General features: G+C 46.6%; 1 protein-coding gene across 6 annotated transcripts in view; it reads left to right on the forward strand.

The window, feature by feature from the left end:
* Nucleotides 1–25,899, forward strand: part of UGGT1 (UDP-glucose glycoprotein glucosyltransferase 1) — a 138,180-nt gene extending 112,281 nt beyond the window's left edge. For all 6 annotated transcript variants that reach the window (XM_073576459.1, XM_073576460.1, XM_073576458.1 and 3 more), the window contains 7 exons: nt 14,690–14,774; nt 16,260–16,442; nt 17,314–17,474; nt 17,556–17,670; nt 21,111–21,227; nt 21,366–21,534; nt 22,231–25,899. In XM_073576459.1, coding sequence (XP_073432560.1) covers nt 14,690–14,774; nt 16,260–16,442; nt 17,314–17,474; nt 17,556–17,670; nt 21,111–21,227; nt 21,366–21,534; nt 22,231–22,256 — 856 coding nt within the window. In that variant the 3' untranslated portion in view covers nt 22,257–25,899. The remainder of the gene's footprint in view (nt 1–14,689; nt 14,775–16,259; nt 16,443–17,313; nt 17,475–17,555; nt 17,671–21,110; nt 21,228–21,365; nt 21,535–22,230) is intronic.
* Nucleotides 25,900–26,245: the final 346 nt, after the last annotated feature.

Below are 26,245 nucleotides of genomic sequence, written 5' to 3' on the forward strand. Positions count from 1 at the left end.
TTGGAAAAACGCTGGGCCTTTTCCTGAGAGAGTGACAACTTATCCACCACTTCGTCCCATATCTGCTGCATTCTCACAACCACAGTGTCCACACCTGGGCAGGACGAAGATTCCACTTGCCCTGAAGAGAATCGAGGATGAAACCCAAAATTACAGAAAAAGGGTGACATCAAAGTGGCAGAACTAGCTCTATCGTTCAGCGCGAATTCGGCCAAGGGCAAAAATGAGACCCAATCATCCTGATCAGCAGATATAAAACATCTTAAATAAGACTCCAAGGTCTGGTTTGTTCTCTCAGTCTGTCCATTGGACTGGAACAAAAGACTTTCCAGAATCTGGAAACAAACTGAACTCCTCTGTGGGACACAATGTTCTCAGGAATCCCATGTAACCGAACCACCTGTTGTAAAAACAAGGGCACCAACTCCGCGGAAGATGGCAACCTTGGGAGTGGTACCAGATGGACCATTTTTGAAAATCTATCACAAATCACCCAGATAACAGTCATTCTCTGAGAGACAAGAAGATCAGAAATAAAATCCATTGAGATATGGGTCCATGGCTTCTTGGGCACCTGCAGGGGCATCAGCAACCCACTAGAACGAGAAAAGGGTTTAGACCGAGAACAAGTCCCACAGGACTGTACAAAATTCCTGACATCACGAGATAAGGCAGGCCACCAAAAGGACCGACTCACCAAATCTCTGGTACCAAAAATACCCGGATGACCAGCCAATGCGGAGCAATGGACTTCAGACATCACTCTTTCTCCACTGGTCAGGAACATACAATCTTCCCATAGGGCAACGTTCAGGTTTATCCTCCTGAAATTCCTCCAGGGCGTGTCTCAAATCGGGTGAAATGGCAGAAATAACTACCCCCTCACCTAGGATAGTAGTAGGCTCGGTCACATTAAGAGAATCAGCAAAGAAACTCCTAGAAAGGGCGTCTGCCTTAACATTCTTAGTGCCCGGAAGAAAAGAGACCACAAAATTAAAACGCGTGAAAAACAAGGCCCATCTAACCTGTCTAGGATTCAAGCGTTTGTCCGACTCCAGATAAATCAGATTCTTGTGATCGGTGAGGACCACAAATTGATGTCTAGCTCCCTCCAACCAATGTCTCCACTCCTCAAATGCCCATTTCATGGCCAACAATTCCCGATTCTCCACGTCATAGTTGCGTTCAGATGGGGAAAACTTTCGAGAAAAGAAGGCACAGGGATTCATCTTAGAAGTCACAGGGTCTTTTTGGGACAACACAGCTCCTGCACCAATCTCAGAAGCGTCCACCTCCACTTAAAATGGAAGTGAGACATCAGGTTGCCCTAAAACTGGAGCTGAAGTAAATCTCCGCTTAAGCTCCTGAAATGCTGAGACAGCCTCAGGAGACCAATTCAGCACATCAACTTCCTTCTTGGTCAGATCAGTCAGTGGTTTGACAATACTAGAAAAATTACCTATAAATTTACGATAGAAATTAGAAAAACCCAAAAACTTCTGGAGAGCCTTCAAAGAAGTAGGCTGAACCCAATCATAAATGGCCTATACCTTGGCCGGGTCCATTTCAGTAGTCGATGGAGACAATATAAATCCCAAAAATGAAATCCTCTGTACACCAAAGAGGCACTTCGATCCCTTAACAAACAGGGAATTCTCCCTCAAAATCCGGAACACTGTCCGGACATGTTCCACATGGGAATCCCAATCACTAGAAAAGATCAAAATATCATCCAGATAGATGATCAAAAACTTATCCACAATGTCTTGGAAAATATCATTCATAAAGGATTGGAAGACAGAAGGGGCATTAGAGATCCCAAAAGGCATCACCAGGTACTCAAAATGTCCCTCCGGAGTCTTAAACGCCGTCTTTCATTCATCCCTGTGCTTGATGCGAATAAGATTATACGCCCCCCTGAGGTCAAGCTTAGTAAACCAGCAGGCACTCTTAACTCTGGAGAATAAATCAGACATCAGAGGTAACGGGTAATGATATTTAACAGTCATCTTGTTAAGGGAACGATAATCCATACACGGTCTTAATGAACCATCTTTCTTGGCCACAAAAAAAAATCCAGCGCCTAACTGTGACGAGGATGGTCTAATATGACCCTTCTCCAATTACTCCTTAATATAGGATCGCATAGCATCATGTTCGTGTACAGATAAGTTGAAAAGCCGACCCTTGGGAAATTTACACCCAGGCATCAACTCCATTGCACAGTCATAACTCCTATGAGGAGGCAAAGACGCAGACTTACTCTCACTAAAAACATCAGAGAAATCAGCCAGATAATCAGGAATATCATGAGACTGAGGAGAGGTGGAGAAAACAGGAGCGTCCTTAAGAATACACTGACAACCCCAACTCACCACAGACATATTTCCAGTTCAAAACTGGGTTATGAGTTTGCAACCAGGGGAACCCCAGAACAATAGTATCATGCAAATTATGCAGCACCAAAAATTTACAATTTCTCGTTCGCCTTATTGGGGGACACAGAGGCCATGGGGTGTATGCTGCTGCCACTAGGAGGCTGACACTATGCACAAAAAAAGGTTAGCTCCTCCTCCGCAGTGTACACTCCACCGACCGGCAGGGAATTCCTCAGTTTAGCTTAGTGTCAGTAGGAGGTGGACACAGGTCTTTCATTAGACCCATATCTACCTCGATGTGCGTCGTTCCTTTTCAGGTTCCGGAGGGATACAGTGTGAAGAGTCACAGCTGTACTCCCACAAAGAGACTATGAGTACGGCGTGTACTGCCACCCCGTATCCTCATAGGTCTCTACGACGGGACCAAGAGCTCAGCACGGATGCGTGCCAGCGATCCAGATGGTCCTCGCTCCCCGTCTCCCACCCACTCGCCCACCAGAGCCTGTCGGTCTGGATGAGACGCGGACACTACATAAGACAGACAGCGTGGGATATTGAGGTACCTTTATTGATTGCCAGACGGAGGTAAGTATGGGGGCCGAGTCACGTCCTCCTCATCCCTAGATGGGCATCTCGGCGGCTCCAATCTTATTCAAAGCGGCCACTGCGGCCGCCGCAATTACTCCTGGCCCTGGCGTCAGAAGGGGCCTTTCCCGGCGTTTTCCCCTCCGCCTTCAGTCCTGGGCCCAGCAGATGGCAACGGCGCTCTGCAGAGCGGTTGCTGCGGCAGCGCTGCGGGACCTCCGTGCCGCCCCTCACTGACAGGCGGCCGCCGCTATTAATTTAGGCCCCGGCTTCATTTCGGGCCTTCTTCTGCGTCGCGGCCACGCCCCCCGCCCCTTTCTTCTAAGCGGGCTTCTCTCCCGCCCGTCCCAGGCCCTCCCACCGCCTCCTTCTTGCACCCCAGCCTATTCTTGGCCAGCGGGCGGTGCCTCCTTCAGCCAGGCAATTAACGCCGCCCTTCTTCTTCCCCTGGAAGCGCGCGTTCTCCCATTCCTCTCAGGCGGTCGCCATCTTCCCAGCCTGTCAGCCGGACGCAGTTCTGTCAGCCGGATATCGCTATCTGGGCCCGTCAGCTGGATTTCGCTCTGACCTGCAGACAAGCCGGATAGCATTGTCTCTGGGGACACCGGACTGTGAGTAGCGCTGCATCTGCAGACTGACATCCTCCTCTGCCTTCTGTCCCCCAACCTTCCGGCACTACCTCAGTTATCACTATGTCTAACTCTAAATCTGATCGTGCCCGCTCTACGGCTCCCCCCTGCACTCTAGTCAAGTACTTTGCGTGCTCTTCTTGCAATCGCAAACTTCCCTCAGGTCAGTCCACTCCCCTCTGCCTGGACTGTAGCAATCCAATTCAGCCTGACGCCGCGCAGGAGCCATCTATGGCCCCATGTGAGAGTGAACCCCCCATTCCTGGCTGGGCTTCATCTCTTTCTCAATCAGTGGCAGACCTCACCAGGGTGTCTCAGTCCCTGGTAGCCGCTCTGGATAAGTTGCCCCTGGACACTTCTGCAGGGTCCAGCAGGCCTCAAGAGATTCCGTCTGAGTCAGCCAGCGTTAGTCGCAAAAGACCCTGGCAGGTTCTCCAGCCGGAATCCTCCCCTCGTCCCATCTCACCGCATAGTCCGTCTCAGCAGCCTCCTTCCCGGGCCTCCTCTCCCGAGTCAGGTGAAGCGTTCTCGGTCAGGTCTTCTGAGGGGATTTTAGAGCTGGATTCGGACCAGGATGCGAACATGAAGGTTACGGTGCAGAACCTCATTGCAGCGATTCACCAGACCTTCGAGATTGCTGACCCCCCTGCGAAATCCTCAGATCAGGAGGTTTTGTTCAGACGGGCGGAAACACCCTCCAGGGTATTTCCTTTCCATTCCGAGTTTGGAAAGATTTTTACCAGGGAAAGACAAGATCCGACCAGACGCTTTCAAAGAGGAAAGCGTCTCGGCGTACTGTACCCGTTTGCTAAAGAGCTCACGGACAACTGGGCTGCTTCTCCCTCGGTGGACCCACACGTGTCCAGACTTTCTAATAACACGGTTCTCCCGCTTTCAGGCCTGGCGGCTCTAAAGGATTCTAATGATAGGATTATAGAATCCCTAGCTAAGTCCGCCTTCGAAGCGGCTTCAGCAGCAGTATGTACAAGCTTTGCTTCGTCTTGGGCAGCAAAAGCCATAGCGACTTGGGCAGAGGATCTTCGTCAGGGCATCCTAGATAAAGCACAACCAGAGCGATTGGCCGATCTCGCCAATCAGATTTCCCATGCGGGGGATTATCTGCTTTCTGCTTCTTTGGATGCCGCACCCTGCGCCGTTCAGGCGGCAAGCAACGTTGTGGCAATCCGACGTACAATTTGGCTCAAGGCCTGGCAGGCGGACTTGTCTTCTAAGAAGTCTCTTACTAATCTGCCTTTTCAGGGAATACGCCTCTTTGGATCCCAATTGGACCAGATTATTAAGGACGCCACCGGAGGCACGAGTTCCCTTCTCCCTTAGTCTAAGCCTCGCAGACCTCCACTAAGGCGTCATTTTCGACCCTTTCGGGCTTTCCGCCGTTTCAATACGGCGGAGAACCCATCCAACCAACAAAGACCGCAGGCGCGCCAAGATAGAAAGTTTCCTTCAGACCCACTCCTTCCTGGCGATCCCACTCTTCCCAGGGCAGACCATCCAGATCCAGGTCTGGACGGTCTACATCTGCATGACTATCGTCAGACTCCCGAGGGTCCCTTCCGATTGGGAGGTCGACTTCTCTTCTTCAGGGACGTTTGGCTGGCCTCAGTAGAGGACGCTTGGGTCAGGGAGGTTGTATCGTCAGGATACAAGATAGAGTTTGTTTCTCTTCCACCGAATCGTTTCTTCGAATCCCGTCCTCCAAAGGATCCAGCCTTGATTCCGGGGTTCTTTACGGCCATCACCTCTCTCCTCAATTCCGGGGTGATTGTGCCTGTTCCCGTCTCGGAGCGGTTCACAGGATTTTATTCAAACCTTTTTGTGGTGCCAAAAAAAGGCGGGGCGGTCCGACCCATCTTGGATCTCAAGCTTCTCAACAAGAGAGTACGCCTTCGCCACTTCCGGATGGAGTCGGTTCGTTCGGTAATCGCTTCCATGGAGGAGCAGGAATTCATGTGTTCAATAGACATCCAAGACGCCTATCTACATGTTCCCATATTCTCCGGACATCAGAAGTTCCTGCGGTTTGCGATTCGCCGGGAACATTACCAGTTCGTCGCGCTGCCCTTCGGTCTCGCCACCGCACCCAGAGTCTTCACGAAGATCATGGCTGCGCTGATGGCCTTGTTGAGGATCAGAGGTCTCGTTCTTTTTCCGTACCTCGACGATATTCTGATCAAAGCTTCCTCTTTTCAACAGGCTCGCCTAAGTTTGACGATCGTCCTAGACACCGTTTCCAATTTCTGGTGGATCGTCAACAGGAAAAAGTCTTGTCTGATTCCTTCTCAACGTCTTGTGTTTCTGGGCCTACTGTTCGACACGCGTCGGTCAAGGGTCTTTCTTCCACGAGAGAAGATTCTTTCCCTGCAGCAGGATGTACGATCGCTGCAGACCACACGATTTCCGTCCCTCCGAACAGCTATGAGGGTCCTGGGAAAGATGGTGGCGGCGATAGAGGCAGTTCCCTTTGCCCAATTTCACGCCAGACCTCTCCAGCACGCCATTCTGTCGAGGTGGAACAGGTCGGCTCTGTCCCTGGATCGCCCTGTACGTCTTTCATGCCGGGTCAAGCGGTCACTCAACTGGTGGTTGACGTCACCTCTTATCCACTTGGGTCGGTCTTTTCTTCCCATTCACTGGCAGATTGTAACAACGGATGCCAGCCTCCTCGGCTGGCGTGCAGTGTTCCGCCATCACACTGTTCAGGGTCGTTGGTCGACTCAGGAATCAGCCCTGCTGATCAACGTCCTAGAGATACGAGCGATCCATCTGGCTCTCGTCCACTGGGAGAGGCTCCTCAGGGGCCTGCCAGTCCGGATTCAGACAGACAATGCCACAGCGGTGGCATATGTCAACCGCCAAGGAGGGACACGGAGTGTCTCAGCCCTGGCAGAAGTGTCCAAGATCCTTCAGTGGGCAGAGATTTCGGTACCGACAATCTCCGCGGTACACATTCCCGGCGTAGACAACTGGGCCGCCGACTTTCTCAGCCGCGAGGGTCTCGCGGCAGGAGAGTGTTCCCTACATCCGGAGGTCTTTCTTCAGCTCTGCAGTCGTTGGGGAACCCCGGACGTAGATCTGCTAGCTTCTCGCCTCAACAGGAAGGTCCCACAGTTTGTATCCAGAGCTCGAGATCCTCTCGCAGTGGGCGCCGACGCTCTGGCCATTCCTTGGTCACAGTTCGAGCTCCCCTACCTGTTTCCTCCCCTGCCTCTTCTTCCCAAGCTGTTGAAGAAGATCAAAGCAGAAGGAATTCCAGTCATTCTCATCGCCCCGAATTGGCCCAGAAGGTCTTGGTTCGCGGACATTGTCAACCTTCTCGCGGACGCCCCCTGGAAGCTTCCAGAGAGGGCAGATCTGCTGTCTCAAGGTCCGATTTGCCACCCCAATTCTCGGCCACTCAATTTAACGGCGTGGCTGTTGAGACCGAGGTTTTGAAACGAGCAGGATTCTCCGGTCGTGTAATTCATACCATGATCCGAGCCAGGAAGACATCATCTTCCAAAATTTACTACTGTACTTGGAAGGCCTATTTCACTTGGTGTGAGGCCAATAACATCGTGCCTATGTGCTTTTCGCTCCCTTCCGTTCTGGCGTTTCTTCAGGCAGGGCTGGATGCGGGGCTTGCTCTCAGTTCCTTGAAGGGTCAAGTTTCGGCGCTGTCCATTTTATTTCAGAAGACTTTGGCCTCCCGCCCTCAGGTCAAAACCTTTCTTCAGGGCGTGGCTCACACGGCTCCTCCGTATCGAGCGCCCGTGGATCCATGGGATCTTAATCTGGTTCTTGAGGTTCTGCAAGGTTCTCGCTTTGAACCGCTCACAGAAGTCTCCCTTTCCCTTCTCTCCTGGAAGGTAGCCTTTCTGGTGGCCATCACCTCCATCCGGCGCGTGTCGGAATTGGCGGCTCTTTCTTGCCGCTCTCCTTTTCTGGTACTTCACCAGGACAAGGTAGTGCTGCGGCCTCCGCCCTCTTTTCTTCCGAAGGTGGTGTCCTCCTTTCACCTCAATGAGGATATTGTTCTGCCGTCCTTCTGTCCGAGTCCAACTCATCCTCGGGAGCGGTCCCTGAACAAGCTGGATCTGGTCAGGGCGATGAGAGTCTATCTGTCTAGGACGTCTTCCTTGCGAAAGACAGACTCTCTTTTCGTCATTCCAGATGGGGCGCGGAAAGGTCACCCGGCTTCCAAAGCTACTATTGCTCGCTGGATCAGATCGGCAATTTTGGAGGCCTACCGGGTTAAGCATCGAGTGGCCCCTCCGGGGATCAGAGCGCACTCTACCCCGGCAGTGGGTGCTTCCTGGGCGGTACGTCACAGAGCCTCCGCGCTGCAGCTTTGTAAAGCGGCAACCTGGTCTTCGGTTCACACGTTTGTGAAATTCTACAGGGTCCACACCTACGCTTCGGCGGACGCCAGCCTAGGTAGAAGGATTCTGCAGGCAGCGGTGGTGAGTCCACTGGCCTGATGGAAGTTTGTTTCCCACCCCAGGGACTGCTTTGGGACGTCCCATGGTATCTGTGTCCCCCAATAAGGCGAACGAGAAAACAGGATTTTTGGGTTGCTTACTGTAAAATCTGTTTCTCGGAGCCTTCATTGGGGGACACAGCACCCTCCCATGTTCTACAACTCCTGTTCTTACTTTGGTTGATTTGGTTACAGTTGAGTTGTTTGTTCTGTTTTCAATCTATTCTGTTACTTCTCCTACTGCTTTCTCACTAACTGAGGAATTCCCTGCCGGTCGGTGGGGTGTACACTGCGGAGGAGGAGCTAACCTTTTTTTGTGCATAGTGTCAGCCTCCTAGTGGCAGCAGCATACACCCCATGGTCTCTGTGTCCCCCAATGAAGGCTCTGAGAAACAGATTTTACGGTAAGCAACCCAAAAATCCTGTTTTTCTTGGTGGTCTGGGGCAACTCGCATTATCACCTGGGTCCAAAACTGAGGTTTATTCTCCGCCAAAGGAGTGGCATCAATACCCCTCAAAGTAATGGGCGCCTGCAGAGGCGTCATGGACAAACCACAACGATTAGCAAAGTCCAAATCCATCAGATTCAGAGCTGCTCCTGAATCCACAAAAGCCTTAGTGGAAAATGTGGACAAGAAGCAGATCAGAGTAATTGCCAAAAGGAACTTAGGTTGTATACTGCCCTTCACCTCTCCAAACAAACCTATTTCAACACCCTCATCATCTCACTGTCCAATAACCCGAAACGTCTCTTTGACACTTTTCATTCTCTACTCAATCCAAGAGTACAGGCCCCAACCACTGAGCTCCGAGCTGACGATCTGGCCAATTACTTCAAAGAAAAAATTGACCAGATCCGACAGGAAATTATCTCCAAATCCCCTCATACCATGCACTGTCCTCCCTCCCCCATTGCATCTAACTCACTCTCTGATTTTGAACCAGTCACAGAAGAAGTAGTAAGCAGGCTCCTTGCATCTTCTCGCCCAACTACTTGCACCAGTGACCCATTTCCGTCACATCTCCTCCAGTCCCTTTCCCCTGCTGTCACCCCTCACCTAACTAAAATATTTAACCTCTCTCTCTCTTCTGGTATTTTTCCCTCCTCATTTAAGCATGCCATCATACATCCACTACTTAAAAAACCATCCCTCGACCAAAACTGTGCCGCTAACTATAGACCTGTCTCTAATCTTCCCTTCATCTCTAAACTCCTGGAACGCCTGGTCCACTCCCGTCTTATCCGCTATCTCTCAGAAAACTCTGTTCTCGACCCTCTCCAATCCGGTTTCCGCTCTTTACACTCCACTGAAACTGCCCTCACTAAAGTCTCTAATGATCTGCTAACAGCTAAATCAAATGGTCATTACTCCATGCTAATTCTCTTGGATCTCTCTGCAGCATTCGACACTGTGGATCATCAGCTCCTCCTCACTATGCTCCATTCCATTGGCCTCAAGGACACCGTTCTCTCCTGGTTCTCCTCCTATCTCTCCGACCGCTCCTTTACTGTTTCTTTTGCCGGTTCCTCCTCCTCTCACCTTCCCCTTACTGTTGGGGTTCCTCAAGGATCGGTTCTAGGCCCCCTCCTCTTCTCCTTGTACACTGCCCCTATTGGTCAAACAATCAGTAGATTTGGTTTCCAGTACCATCTCTATGCTGATGACACCCAATTATACGCTTCTTCTCCTGACATCACGCCAGCCTTTCTAGAAAACACTGGCGATTGTCTAAATGCTGTGTCTAATATCATGTCCTCACTATATCTGAAACTGAACCTGTCAAAGACTGAACTCCTTGTGTTTCCTCCCGCTACTAATGTACTTACACCCGACATTGCCATTTCCGTGTGTGGTTCCACTATTACTCCCCAGCAACATGCCCGCTGTCTTGGGGTCATACTTGATTCCGAGCTTTCCTTTGCCCCCCACATTCGATCACTGGCTCGCTCTTGTCATCTGCACCTCAAAAACATTTCTAGAATTCGACCTTTTCTTACTTTTGACTCTGCAAAAACTCTGACTGTTTCTCTTATTCATTCTCGTCTCGACTATTGTAACTCTCTTCTAATCGGTCTCCCTCTTACCAAACTCTCCCCTCTCCAATCTGTCTTGAATGCTGCAGCCAGGATCATATTCCTCACCAATCGTTACACCGATGCCTCTACCTTGTGCCAGTCATTACACTGGCTACCCATCCACTCCAGAATTCAGTATAAACTTATTACCCTCACCCACAAAGCCCTCCATGGCTCAGCACCACCCTACATCTCCTCCCTTGTTTCAGTATACCACCCTACCCGCGCCCTCCGTTCTGCTGATGACCTGAGGTTAGTATCCTCAATAGTCAGAACCTCCCACTCCCGTCTCCAAGACTTTACACGTGCCGCGCCAATTCTTTGGAATGCACTTCCCAGGTCAATACGATTAGTCCCCAATCCCCACAATTTTAAGCGTGTCCTGAAAACGCATTTATTCAGACTGGCCTATCGCCTCAACACATTAACCTAACCTATCCCTGTGTGGCAGAGCCAAAAGTTTTACCATAACCAGGTTCCCAGCATCATGTTCCCACATGCTTTATGCATCCATTAGCCCTCTGTGTCTGTACTGTTACACACTTAACATTATGGGTGGTCCATACAATCAGGGCTACTGTTACCACCCACCTTTCGTGTCTACCTCTTTCCTCATAGACTGTAAGCTTGCGAGCAGGGCCCTCACTCCTCTTGGTATTTGTTATAATCTACTGTATGTGATTATTGTTATGCTGTAATGTCTATTGTCTGTACAAATCCCCTCTGAAATGTAAAGTGCTGCGGAATATGTCGGCGCTATAAAAATAAAATTTATTATTATTATTATTACTGCCCACAGCAAATGTGTGTGCAAAACGTTTCTCTCGTTTAGGGCAGACAGAAATAGTATGAGAGGCGTCTCCACAGAAAAAACACAGCTTATTACGCCTTCTAAACTCCCGACGTTGCGCCCTAGACAAAAGCCCATCACATTGCATAGGTTCAGACATTTGTTCAAAAGGTGGCAGCGCCTCCCGTGTAGTTTTACGTTCACATAAACGCCGATCAACTTGAATGGCTAATGACATAGAGCCATCCAGACCAGAGGGAACAGGAAATCCCACCATAACATCTTTTACGGTCTCTGACAAACCTCTCCGAAAGAGAGCTGCCCATGCACTATCATTCCATGTAGTAAGGACCGCCCACTTTTGGAATTTTTGACAGTACAACTCTGCAGGATCCTGACCCTGGTTTAATGCCAACAGGGTTCTCTCAGCTTGATTAACGGCATTAGGTTCATCATACAACAACCCCAAGGCCTGAAAAAATGCATCCACATTAGTCAGAATAGGATTTTCAGGTGTCAGAGAAAAAGCCTAATCTTGGGGATCGCCGCGCAGCAAGGAGATGACAATTTTAACCTGCTGCACAGAGCTCCCCGATGAGTTAGACTTCAAAGCAAGAAATAATTTACAATTCTTAAAATTCAGAAATTTAGACCGATCCCCAGAAAACACATCAGGAGTAGTAATCTTGGGTTCAGCAGCATGTGACTGAATAACGTAGGTGGAAATTCCCTGTACTTCAGCAGCAAGCTGCTCCACACGATCAGACAGTTGCTTAATCTCCATTAGGAAAAAAATCCTACGGCCCCAGAGAAAAAGAGGAAAAAATACATACCGTATATACTCGAGTATAAGCCGACCCCCCCTAATTTTGCCACAAAAAATGGGAAAACTTATTTACTCGAGTATAAGCCTAGGGTGGGAAATGCTCCATAGATTATTCCCCCATATGGTGTCCCCAGAAGAAGCTCCATAGATTGTTCCCCCATATGCTGCCCCCATTAGAAGCTCCTTAAGATGATTCCCCCATGTGCTGCCGCTGCTGCTGCATGTAAAAATAAAAAAAAGACATACTCACCTCTCCGTCGCTGGGTGTCAGATTCTCACCTGTCCTGCGTCCATGGCTGCTCACCGCTATCTGCCACGTCATCAGTCAGTGACGTTCAGACTGCAGGGGGCGCGGCGCGCACTAATCACGTCACCGTGCCCTCTGCTGTCTCAAGTCACTGACCGATGACAGACAGCAGCAAGCAGCCATGGACGCAGGACAGGTGAGTATCGCTATACTTACCCGTCCTGACGCTGTCGCTTGAGCCCCAAGCTTCTCCGCGCTCTCTCTTCCTGCGTTCAGCGGTCATGTGATACCGCTCATTAAAACTCATGAATATGCGCATATTCATGAGTTTTAATGAGCGGTACCACTTGACCGCTGAAGGCAGGAACAGAGAGCGCGGAGAAGCTGGGGGCTCAAGAGACAGCGTCAGGACGGGTAAGTATGACCTGACACCCCCGCCCCCTCTCCCCCTCCGACCCCCCGGTGTATATGACTCGAATATAAGCCGAGAGGGGGACTTTCAGCCCAAAAAAATGGGCTGAAAATCTCGGCTTATATTCGAGTATATACGGTAATAAAAAAATAAAAATTCTGACACTTTTTTTTTTTTCTTTAACAATTCTTTCCTGCTTTTGAGTACCCTAGAATCTGCGGTATGGCTGGTGATTCTGTTATGAATGGGAAACCGAGGAGGAAAATAAGACAACAAGCTAAGTCTCAGAAAGCCAGAGAAGTTGGTAACTATGCAGATTGCAGATCCCTGATCTTAACTGCATAACTAGCAGCAGTCGTGGAGCGTTCCTACGTTGATCCTAGACGCCTCGTCACAACCGGAGAACTACGTAAGCCTAAAGCAGGAAAAGAGGAAAACTAACTGCCCCAGAGCAGACCCCAAAGGAAAGACAGCCCCCCACATGTATTGACGGTGAAACAAGATGAAAATACAGACAAAGGCAGGAAAATAGGCTGAGCAAACGATGGGGCCCGGCTAACTAAAAAGAACAGAAAAGGAAAGACACTGTCTGCAATCAGCCAAAAACAACCTACAAAAATATTGTCCAACACTTCTGATAGCAAAATTAACCCTGAAGTCACTAGACTTCTAAACCTATATCAGCACTCTGAAATATTCTGAGACCGAGCAAAAAAAGAGGCCAATCTAATAAGGGACAAAAAGCAGATTGGCAAATACTGATTAATAGGAGTAGAATTTCAGCATAGCCCCAGCAGGGGCAGGCTGATTACACAAAAAACTGAATTGACCAACAAGCGCAAGTGTGAACATAGCAAAAAACAAACTTAACTTGAGAAGACTGGAAGAGAGCTGAAGTCCAGGACCTGAGAAGCAGACTGAATCACCAGCACCCAGGAAGGGCGTCGGCTGTCTTATATCCAGTCTGATACTCCAGAGATCCAGTCGTTATCTTCCTCATCAGGTGGCATATCACTACCACTTAAACCAACCGCACTACCTCCTGTCACCACCAGAGGGAGAGCGGAAGGGGAACTCTCAACTGGTTGAGAAAAAAATGAGTTCATGACAACAAACACAGATTGAAAAATAGGCTGAGCAAACAATGGGGCCCACACTAACTAGAAAGGACAGGAAAGGAAAGATGCTGTCTGCAATCATGCACAAAACCCTGCCAAAAAATGTCCAACACTTTCTGATAACAAAAACCCTGAAGTCGCCAGACTTCAATTCCCTATATCAGCACTCTGGTATATTCTGAAGACAGAGCAAAACGAGACCAATCTGATAAGGGACAAAAAGCAAACTGGCATAAACAGAAACATAAGAATGGAAATTCAGCACAGCCCCAGCAGGGACTGGCTGACCACAAAAACTGAGTAAACCAGACCAAATCTCATGTGAAAAATAGCAGATCACGCTTAGCTTGAGAAGGCAGGAACAGAACTGGAAACCAGAACCTCAGGGCAGGAGAAAATCACCATCACCAGCACAAAATTAGGGAGTTGGCTGTCTTAAATCCAGTCAGAGACTCCTGATGTCCACTCACAGTCGCCCTACTCAGGTGGCAGGTCTCTGCAATTTAGATCAGCTTCATTACCTACTGTCACCACCAGAGGGAGCCTGGATGGAGAACTCACGACACCTCAGTCAACACAGCCATCTCCACCACCCTCACCAGAAGCCAGAGGTAAACCAGAAAATGAGATCACAACACACTCCATTATCTGCCCCCTCCTCAGCCGTGCGAGCTCCGTGGGAGTTGCGGGCAGCTGACACAGAGGTACTCGGCAACCAGTGACATGAATGAGCTGAGCGCAGACTTCCTGATGGGAGCATTACTGGAGGCCGGGGCGCCAGGCACAAAGATGGTGGAGCTGTTACAGGACGTGCTGACGTCCCGGCGTAAGAGCTGTGCTTACATTGTGGCCACAAACTGCGCCTGCGCAACTGACACTGCTGCGGTACCTTATGGGTTTCGGGGACAGCAGCCAGAAGTCCCAACTGGCAATTATATAGATAGATGGGCAGGCCATGGACGGCGTGGCACTATACAGTGAGATACATTGGGGATAGACTGTAGACAATGTGAACAGTCACTGAACCACAACTGGCTAGTGTGTGGCCATTTGGGGGAATTCAATGCACAACTTGTCTGTCTGGTGAATATTCAGGATCCCATGACATTGGCACTTTATTGATAACTCTGAGATCTGTTTCTGCCCACAGAATCATGATGTTATCTGTACTGAAGAACACAAAGACACCGGTGAAGTTTTGGTTTTTGAAGAACTATCTGTCCCCTACTTTTAAGGTTGGTGTTTCATGGTTAATATATGGTGGAAATCTAATCTAAAAAATAAATTTCCTAGTAGATTCTACTCCTGCTTTGTACTCCCCATATACTGCACAATAATACCATATAATCTTATATACCAGCATATTAAAGGTTATTCCTGAGACTCTGTCACTTCTCTTCAACATTAAAAGGGTAGTTCGGCCTTGGGATACAAGTGTACAGTGACTATGGGACTGCAAACGTGTGAATCCTCATACACATGCTAAGGATTCTCCGGTACCGAGGCCGGGTAGCGACGGGCGTGTGACCGCAAATACGTGATGTGCATACTTCTGGCCACAGTCCGACTAGATGTGTCCGGCCTCACTCAATGCACTTGCATTGGGTGAGGCCACACAACTAGTCGGCACGTGACTGCATGAATGCAACTCACATACTTGTGGTCCTGCGGCTACTGCTTCTGACTGCAGATTTGTAGGCAGGACTTCAACGTCATTCTGATAGGCAACGGGACATCCAGCTATCAGTCTGGGGGAGCCGACTGTCAGTCAGAATGACGTCGGAAGCCACTCCTCATCGACAGGAGTCGACGTGATGTCAGCAGAAGTAGCTGAATGGCGCCGGCCACAACAGGCAGGTAGGTGGCAACTACCCGCCTGTCAGTGTGTAGCACATTTTTTTGTTTTTCACAAAGTCTCGGATGTCAGAGAACCTGTCATTAGATTCATGCTACTCATGGTTCCCTTTGAGGTGATCAGCGGTGACGCGTTTGCGTGTCCTGTAGACCTGATGTCACTGGCGCTGCTCGCCTTACAATGTGCAATAATCCTTTATCAATCACAAAAATAGGAAACTGCAGGACACTGATTATTTCTATAGCTCACCCAATACCAGACACAATCTAAGAAATATTTATTGTATGGCGTTCTCTATTCCTTATCAAACACTCCTCTGCTGCTGCAGAACTTCTTTTAGAAAGGATAAATGGGATCTTCCTGATTATCATTTCACACGTGAATAATGTAAACAGCCCCCATCCTTTTTATAAAGATGTTCTGCAGCAGCTGTATTTTTATAGTATGCAGCTGCTAATTAATGCACACTGAATCTGCTGTAAAGACGCTTATCTCCTGAATTGGAGCTTGTTAGTGGGAAGCTCCCTCCACCCCCTCCACCTCGTATGTAATTCCTAATGACTGTAGCCACATGAGACCTGCCCGTGCTGGGCACCGCAGCTCTGAGTCTGGTCATAGGCTTGCAAGAATTGGGGCAGTAATTAGTCCTCGCGGGTCATGTTCACAGCACCCCCCCCCTCCCGCCAGCATGTAGACAGCACCCGTCATGTACACGGCGGACCGCCCCCCTCCTCATGATGTACACGGCAGCCCCCCGTCATGTACACAACTCCCTCCCACCACCACCCAGCGCAGGGATTGTACTGTAATGATGGGATTTCTGGGAACAATTTTCCACTAATCCTCCATGTTTTAACCCTTCCAGAATTTCATCCCCTACATGGCGAAGCAGTACAACTTCCAGTATGAATTGGTGCAGTACAAGTGGCCCCGGTGGCTGCACCAGCAAACGGAGAAGCAGAGGATAATATGGGGGTATAAAATCCTCTTTCTGGATGTCCTTTTCCCTCTCGCTGTGGATAAGATCCTCTTTGTAGATGCTGACCAGGTAAGACGTGTACGCTGTAAGTGACTCTGTTTTCATCAACCTTCTGACAAAGATGGCATTGGGCCGAGACCCCAACAATTGCTAGAGAAAAAGACCAACATTTCCCAATTAATTGTCAAGGGAGCATGACTGGGGTCTCTTACTTTCTAACAGTCCAGGGCAGGAGGCCCCTTGTATCATACAACCCAGCAAAGGACTTAATTTACAAGCACTTACATGGTCACAATCATTTCAACTTTGCTTGGATTTGATAGCCCAGGCACATATAAAACACATGTAATATCTTAGCAGAGAAATTTGGTGCTTTCTTCACTTATGAGCCACATCTTCTCTCTCCTGCCTCATAAATTCATCAACTCTATAAAGAAAAAAAATCATGCTCAAATTCATCTTTGTCAAAACAGGACAGACTGCCGCTCACTGAAGTATCAGGTTACATCTGCCAACTAAAGAATGTGAAGGGGGAGGCAGAATGAAAGGTAGAGAGTCACCGAAAGACAGTGCTGCTGCTTTCTAGTAGGTGTTTTATGTCACCCAGCTAGATTTACAGCAACACAGCTTACCGTAATATTGCTGTATAATAGCCACATTGCCACTACTGCTTATACGGGAGAGCAGGAATCCCTCATGTCTGTATGTGTTGTTGAGCATGTCATAGCAGCTGCTCTCCACCCACTAGCACAGAGACACCTGATTGCTAGAGACAGAGCCTGCAGAGGGGAATATTGGTGAGAAAGGCAGAATACAATAGGCAGACATGGTGCTGTTCTTCATATACACACATAACGGCTTATTCTGAACAGTCACCTGAAATGACAGGTACTCTTTAATGTTACATTACATAGATGGTGCTGATGTCTCTTCTTTGCAGATTGTACGCACCGATCTGAAAGAACTAAGAGACTTCAACCTGGACGGAGCCCCGTATGGCTACACTCCATTCTGTGATAGCCGGAAAGAGATGGATGGCTACCGCTTCTGGAGGTCTGGCTACTGGGCCAGTCACTTGGCTGGACGGAAGTATCACATTAGGTAGCCGGCTTTATTTGTATGACTCCTCTTGAATTTGCAAATGGGAAAATCTTCTGACTCATTTTTTTTTTTTCCTTTTAGTGCTTTGTATGTCGTGGATTTGAAAAAATTCAGAAAAATCGCAGCAGGAGATCGTCTAAGGGGGCAGTATCAGGGGCTGAGCCAGGACCCCAACAGTCTGTCCAATCTGGACCAGGTCCGTGCAGTAGTAGGATATTATGGCAGTCCCATGTAAATTACACCTTCATTACAATGTCCCAGGAGAGCGACACATCTGGGTGCACAATCGCTTACTAAATGATTCGGGAACGCACGTAATGCCGTTGTAGCCATGCCCAGCTCACAGCGAGACCACTCACCCATTTAGGAGTACGTATGGCGGTTGTGTCGGTATGCCACATGGTTAGAGCAAACCTAAATCATGCAATTGTTTGTGTTCTTTCAGTCTTTCTCCATGTTCAGTATCTCTGCTTGCCATCAGTGAAAGTCCTTGTTTACAACGATACTCAGGGTTTTTTTGTCTTGGCCGAATATGATTGTAGCAAGCCCGGTGTGCAGAGGTTCTCAGTCTCTGGATGTAAATGGCCGTGTTCCTGTACATGACCGAAACATGGATTACTAGCAATGATGTGCATGTATGTCATCAACGGTGTCCCTGCCTTTGATGCGGGCTCACACGCTGAGCCTGCATTTTTCTCCACACTTGATGGCTGATTATGCCGCTGTCAATCACTGTCAGCGGGATACAACATGTGCTAGATGGAACCGCGTCATTGATCCCGCTCATCAGCGTGCCCATTACGTGATCGTGGGGAGCGATGGGTTGTCATGACAGTTGGCGGTCTGCTGAAAGACCCCCGTGACTGTCATCACGAGTCTCCTGTGAATGCTGGCCCTTGGTCGGCGTTCATAGTGACATTTTTTTTAATTCTCCCGCACTGCTATGTATAGCGCAGGCGAACGGCAATCCCTAAGGGGGCTATGAAATACAGTCAAAAGTGAAAATAAAATTAAATATTGAAAAAAATTTAAAATAAACTCACAAGTTCAAATCACTCCTCTACCCCATTAAAATTTTAAACAATAAAAAAATACATGTGTGGTATATATACATAATGTTCGATCTATTAAAATATTTAAAAAAAAGTAATTGGCGCAACATTGCAATAAGAGGCAATTTAAAACATTGTATCTGCCCCAAAATAGTATCAGTAAAAACGTCAGCTCAGGGCACACAAAATAAGCCATCACTCAGAACGTTATGGGTCTCGGAAAATGGTGACAAAAGCAGCATTTTTTATTTTTTTTTGTTTATTTTTTTACAAATTTCTTTTTTTTTCCTCCACTTAAACAAAAAAACCCCAAACAACTATACATGTTTGGTATCTGTGTACTTAGTTAGGTCCATATATATTTGGACAGACAACATTTTTCTAATTTTGGTTCTAGACATTAGCACAATGAATTTTAAACAAAGCAATTCAGATGCAGATGAAGTTCAGACTTTCAGCTTTCATTGGAGGGTATCAACATTAACATTGGATAAAGGGTTTAGGAGTTTCAGCTCCTTAACATGTGCCTCCCTGTTTTTAAAGGGACCAAAAGTAATTGGACAATTGACTCCAAGGCTATTTCATGGACAGGTGTGGGCAATCACTTCGTTATGTCATTCTCAAGCAGATAAAAGGCCTGGAGTTGATTTGAGGTGTGGTGCTTGCATTTGGTAGGATTTGCTGTGAAGGAAACATGCGGTCAAAGGAGCTCTCCATGCAGGTGAAACAAGCCATCCTTAAGCTGCAAAAACAGAAAAAACCCATCCGAGAAATTGCTACAACATTAGGAGTGGCCAAATCTACAGTTTGGTACATCCTGAGAAAGAAAGAAAGCACTGGTGAACTCATCAATGTAAAAAGACCTGGGCGCCCACGGAAGACAACAGTGGTGGATGATCGCAGAATAATCTCCATGGTGAAGAGAAACCCCTTCACAACAGCAAACCAAGTGAACAACACTCTCCAGGAGGTAGGCATATCAATATCCAAATCTACCATAAAGAGAAGACTGCATGAAAGGAAATACAGAGGGTTCACTGCACGGTGCAAGCCACTCATAAGCATCAAGAATCAAAAGGCTAGACTGGACTTTGCTAAACACATCTAAAAAAGCCAGCACAGTTCTGGAAGAACAATCTTTGGACAGATGAAACCAAGATCAACCTCTACCAGAATGATGGAAAGAGAAAAGTATGGCGAAGGCGTGTTGCAGCTAATGATCCAAAGCATACCACATCATCTGTAAAACACGGCGGAGGCAGTGTGATGGCTTGGGCATGCATGGCTGCCAGTGGCACTGGGTCACTAGTGTTTATTGATGTGACACAGGACAGAAGCAGCCGAATGAATTCTGAGGTATTCAGAGCCATACTGTGTGCTCAGATCCAGCCAAATGCAGCCAAACTGATTGGTCGTCGTTTCATACTATAGATGGACAATGACCCAAAGCATAAAGCCAAAGCAACCCAGGAGTTTATTAAAGCAAAGAAGTGGAATATTCTTGAATGGCCAAGTCAGTCACCTGATCTCAACCCAGTTGAGCATGCATTTCACTTGTTAAAGACTAAACTTCAGACAGAAAGGCCCACAAACAAACAGCAACTGAAAACCACCGCAGTGAAGGCCTGGCAGAGCATCAAAAAGGAGGAAACACAGCGTCTGGTGATGTCCATGAGTTCAAGACTTCAGGCAGTCATTGCTAACAAAGGGTTTTCAACCAAGTACTAGAAATGAACATTTTATTTACAATTATTTAATCTGTCCAATTACTTTTGGTCCCTTTAAAAACAGGGAGGCACATGTTAAGGAGCTGAAACTCCTAAAACCTTCACCCAATTTTAATGTGGATACCCTCAAATGAAAGCTGAAAGTCTGAACTTCAACTGCATCTGAATTGTTTTGTTTAAAATTCATTGTGGTAATGTCTAGAACCAAAATTAGAAAAATGTCTCTGTTCAAATATATATGGACCTAACTGTATACTGACCTGGAGAATCATGTTTTTATCATACATTGAACATGTTAAAATTGGCTTTCGTTGACAATTGGTGCTTTTAAAATTCTATGGAGATGGAAAAGTAGAGGAAGAAGGAATACTAGAGGCAGACATGTAAAATTGTGCTGCAAGTTTGCCTGAAGAAACAAAGAAAGAAGAACTCCTGAAGATGTTAAAAAAAAAAAAAAAAAAAAAAAGAGGGGAGAGGAAAGACAAGTACAATTGATCAGTTGCACGTCCTAAATGTAAACAATGTAATGTTCTCCATAGAACTTTATGAGCACCAACTGTCACCTCCTAATCTGTATTTACTGAATTCATTAGACATATTCGTTTCTTATTTTTATGGGTACCATTCATTTACGAATAAAAAAAAAAAATTAAATGGCTGTTACTCTTTAAAACATGAGTTTAATGAAAAATATATATTTTCTTTTTCACTCGATATTGCGAAAAAGTAAAAAAAAAAAAATTAAACTGACAGATTATACACCACATGAAAATGAGGCAAAACATTTTTCAGTAATCGAAAGAGGATAAAAAAAAAAACTACAACTTTTAAAAAAATTTTTTTTTTTTTTCTTCAAGGATTTGCCAAATAATATGATTCACCAAGTGCCTATCAAATCGCTGCCGCCGGAGTGGCTGTGGTGCGAGACGTGGTGCGATGATGCGTCCAAGAAAAAAGCCAAGACTATAGATCTGGTGAGTGGGTTTTGCTGCAGATGATTAATAGTTGATGTTGGCTGGACATGGCGTCTTGGGCAGCGCAGCATCCGATGTCGCCCGTCCCGGCCCCGAAGGTGATTATTCACTTTCTTCATTATGCTTTCTGCTGTATAGTGCAATAACCCAATGACAAAGGAGCCCAAGCTGGAAGCCGCCGTCCGGATTGTCCCGGAGTGGCAAGACTATGACCAAGAAATCAAGAAGTTGTACAGTCGCTTTCTGGGGGAGACTTCTGGAACTCTCGGGGATCAGCCTGACGTCGGCAGACCCCAAACCACACAAGGTAAATTGCCGAAATCGTAAGGCTACATTGACTGATGGTTGATATAAAAAAAAAATCTGAAACCTATCCCACCCTGGTCCATCAAGTGAACGAGTGAGTGAAAAAAGCAGACGGCGTGCAGATACCAAGTGCACAATGTCACTTCCTTACTAACTTTTTTCAAGGAGAAACTTGAGAAACCTCCGTGAATTTTTTTTTTTTTGCATATGAGAAAAACAGATGACAAACCGATGGTAAAAAACAAAAATGGATAACTTGTAGACTTCAGAAAACCCTTTTGTAGGGTTAACTTTTCCTGCAGGAAGCGCACCGCTTTGCTTCCTTTTTGCCTGGGTTTGGTGCCCTAGTGATCGACTGTGACCGTTTGAACCGGCAACATCATGGCACCGCTGGCCCGAACTTTGCGCTCTATGATGCTGCAAGCAATGGCAGATTTACCTCTGCATTAACGGAGGAGTGCAGGGGCACCAAAGCTGGCGATCACACCAGCGCTTACAAGCTCTATTGTAAAGGGCTTGTAAGCGCTTTTACTTTTTGCTTAGGAGACCGTCCGCTGCAGGAGTTGCTGGTAACCTAGGCGCTGAGCAGTAAACAAAATTTAAAAATCCCTCGTTTTCTTGAGAGCATTTATCATGAGAAATCATCTGCAGCTGCCTTCTGTATTCATGTTCATTTTTTTTTTCTCCTCTCCTGCAGATCACAAGCCTCATGAGGATTTATGATTTACAGACTTTTTCAGAAAATTGGACTTTTTTTCTATTTTTTTTTTTTTTTTTTTAAACACAAATTGAGAGATTGCGGAGAATTTTCCTTTCATTGATTTTACAGAATGTCTGCGACACTGCTGAATGGTTTGTGGTATTGGGGTATTTATATTCTGGGCTACGGCTGAATGGTTTTGCTTTTTTTTTTTTTTTTTTTGCACTTAACTGAAGGATGCTACAAAAACGGAAAGAAAAAAAAAACAACCATGAGGAACTGAAAAATGGAGAGGCTTCATCTGCTCCCCCCCCCCCCCCCCAAACCCGCTATGAGATTAAACCACTAAACCCGTTAACGTGTTTCCATAACGTCCTTTATGTCTATGTGCAGGGGATTGAATACGGATAGCAATGGCTGTGACCGCCTCCTTAATCCATTTCTTTCTTGCTCCTGCTGATGAAAAACCACCAAAAAATAAAACTTTGCGAATAGTCTTAATTTAAACAAAAACGTCATGTTTACAGCTTTTGCGCAGACCTATGCGTCACCGTGGTAACAGACAAGGGGTTAGTGTGATCCTGCAGTCGTTGCCGACCCTCTGCTTCATACTTTCTTCTATTTAATTGGGAAATTGATAAAAAACAAAATGCCTGCAGGATCTGACTACACAAAGTTTGTTTGTAGTCTGTTACCATGGAGACGTATAGATTTGCAAACAGCTGTCGACGTGAGACATTTCACACTGGATTGACTGGTACACCAGAATACATCCAGCTGCACAGTCCCCACCTCCTATTTTCACCAAAGAAGCCATATTGCACCGTCCTAGGGACTCGGACTCGCTTGTTCTCCACTTTGATGACCTCTGATCAGTCGGAAGGCTTGTGTTGGAGATCCCCTGTAAGTGCTGACCATTTGTATCACCGAGAGACGATGTCTGACGCTTCCGCTTGTCAGCAGGAAATTACGTACGGGATCGTCCTGTTATTTTCTGATTTATATAAGAAATAATATTGTTTTTCCTAGAAAGACTTGAAGAAGGTGTATAACCAAGTATGTACCTTCAGGCCATAATGTCACCATCTATGTGTCTATAGATCTTCAGGGAGTGGCCATATCTCTGTCTCACAGTTGTCCAGGGTTAGGAGATCACATCGCCCCCTCTTGTCCTTGGGCTCGGTCTGGTATTGCAGCTCCATCCCATTCACTTGGAATAGGACTGATCAGTAGGGGGCCCTTTTTGGACTTCCGACTACACCTTCACTATTGCATTTCCAGCAAATTAAACCCTTCAGAATACCCAGGATATACGTTAACTTTAAAACGATTGTCCACCTATTGGTGACTTTTTTTATTTATTTTTTTATATGCAGGTTTTTGGAAAAAAAATCATCTTTGCTATTGGATTTTATTACCAAATTTGCTTTTTACAGGCTATGTTTCCTGACACTTGCAACTTAGATGCGGTCTATGGACGAGCTCAGAAATGGTCACAATCTTTTTTTTTTTTTTTCTTCTTCTTCAGACCATCCCAGTGGGCTTGCTGACAGATGCTCAGTTAACTCTATCAGCAGCCAGCTATAGAGGTCAGAGAGGGTACAATGTGTAACATTTTTACTGAAACTCAATAGCAAAACTCATTTTTGGCCCAATTGCATACATTTAAGTAAGAAAAATAATTGTCCGCGTAGGTGAACTGTCCATCAATATCCGATAAGTCATTTTTTATATGTTTGGAGCGTTTTCATCTTATGGGTTTTCTTAGACGTTTTTTCTTGGGTTATTAATTAGGTGGTCCATTAGAGAAGTTTCAGTCTTATTCTAATGTCTAAAAGTTAGTGTTGTACCCGAGCTTCTCTGCGTGGCCCCAGTGGTGGAGCACAGGTCCTCTCTCTCCATTCAGTGTCAGCGGGGCTAATGGACAGTGCGGTGCCTGACACGTTCTCTCATGATGTGGCAGGACACGTGCTTGATAGCTGCTCTACGCAAACTCTTGGGCATGGAGCGACTTAATTTGGGTTAAGTTTGGGCTAAATAACAGGGACCTGTGTCAGCTCTCCAGCACATGGCACTAAATTCATTATGTTATTGTTTAGTATTGTATAAGGCAATGATCATTATTGCTGAAGCTGGATACACCAGCAAAGATCACGGTGATACTGTCTAATATGCTTCTGATATTAGTATTAAAGGATCATTTTCAACCTGCATCTTCAGAAGCACACCGCTCCCCTGCCTCTGACTGCCAGCTTGCTGAGGATGGGGGAGCTGTGTGTTCCTGATGACTGAGAGCTCTGGTCGGAAGAATGGTTGAGCTGCTGGCACAAACTTTGTGCTCTCCAATGTGGCAAGTAAAGGTATATTTGGCTTTGAAGCTCCAGATCCAATCATCCAGCCAGCTTAATTTCAGAGCAGCACTTACAAGCTTGATATCACTGAGCTTGTAAGTGCTGTGCTATGTGCCCCAGACACTGGTGAATGTGCTATTTGTTGACCAGCGGTTTACACGGGTAAAGAGAGTATTCTTACTGAACGATCATCTGTTGGTTGTCTGCCCATGTGAAAAGTCCTTTATATACTTTTTTTATGAAAACTGCGCTCTGCATAGGTAGTAAATGGCTGGACCCTGTGCCATGGTGTCACAAGCATAGAACACATGACTAGGTTTTATAAGGAGTAATGGATTAACCAAGGACGCTGCTGTCTTTGCTGTGATGGGGCGCTTGTACCACTTTCATTGTGCACCTTTAATGGCTATGACAAGGATTAGGGATCTGGACAGGGAAGCAGCTGATGAGAAAAGGATTCCATGTTATAAGAAGATAACATTTAAAGGGATTGTCCAGGGTATATCTTTTTCATTTAGCCTGCTTAATCTGGAAAATAAAGGAGATTGCAGTATTTTGTTAAATGACGGAGGGGGCACTACTGTATTGGTGTAAGCTTGAGCGCCAGTGTTTGTGCGCCGCGGTGCTCTGGAAAGGGAGTACCGTAAGGAGAGGGAGTCAGGGCTATTTTATATTTCTACAAACCTTGTATTGTAAAGCCATACTTTTATTAGAAGAGCCTCGGACCTCGTACTGTGGCTCCATCGATGCAATAATGAGAGATATTGGTTCCCACTTGCTTACAGGGATGAATTGGACCCAACAGGGCATACAGCCTCCATACGGTGCCGAACCCGTGAGTAAGGTCATACTGACGGGTCCTTATTCTGTAGATGGGGTAGCGTTCCTCTCCTCACCGAGACCTGCGTGTCATTGGCCAGTAATGTCTATCAGATTCCAAGCCAAAACTACTTTGTCAGGTTTGGCTAGAAAACTTCTATAACCAGATTAACCAAAACCGTTTGGAATTCCCAGGAAATGTCCAATATGGGTCGATCATGACTTTCTGGTCATCACCATGTGATGTGACAATCCTGGAGTAAAGGATTTGCACATTTATGTCTGTGTATTTTGTGTAAATGTAAGGTTGCAGTTTTCTCCGTCCATCTTCAGATGTCACTTGGGAGCCCGGCCTGGGCCGAGCGGATGGACTGGATCGTGGGTGATGCCTCCCTCTGTTTTCTGTAGAGGAGATTTATAATAATTGTGTGTGATTTTTGTACTTTGCTATGAATCTGAATGTTTCCATTTGATTAAAAATTTTTTTTTTTTGCTATTTGTCTGCGCTCCATCACTGATCGTCTACACAAGGATTTTGCTCACTGAGCCAGTTAATATCGTACATTCACTTCCAAAGCAGTGAACTGTTCTCTAGAAACAGAAATAATAACTGAGAGATAAAAAATGATTGACAACTTAGACAACCAGTACTACCAGGATTGTTATCCAACGTACTAGATAAGTCTACAAATACAAATTGGAAAGTTGCATCGCATTGTCATCCCAGACACACAAGCCATATAACTAAGCAAGCAACAGATATATGACCAGTCCCCCCCCCCCATACACATAAAACTAATTGTCAGTCACACTTGCAGATATTGACGTGTTCGTCTGGCAGT

Source organism: Dendrobates tinctorius, unplaced genomic scaffold (genome assembly GCF_039654945.1).
Source record: "Dendrobates tinctorius isolate UK_male_01 unplaced genomic scaffold, ASM3965494v1 ptg000049l, whole genome shotgun sequence".
Taxonomy (NCBI): Eukaryota; Metazoa; Chordata; class Amphibia; order Anura; family Dendrobatidae; genus Dendrobates; species Dendrobates tinctorius.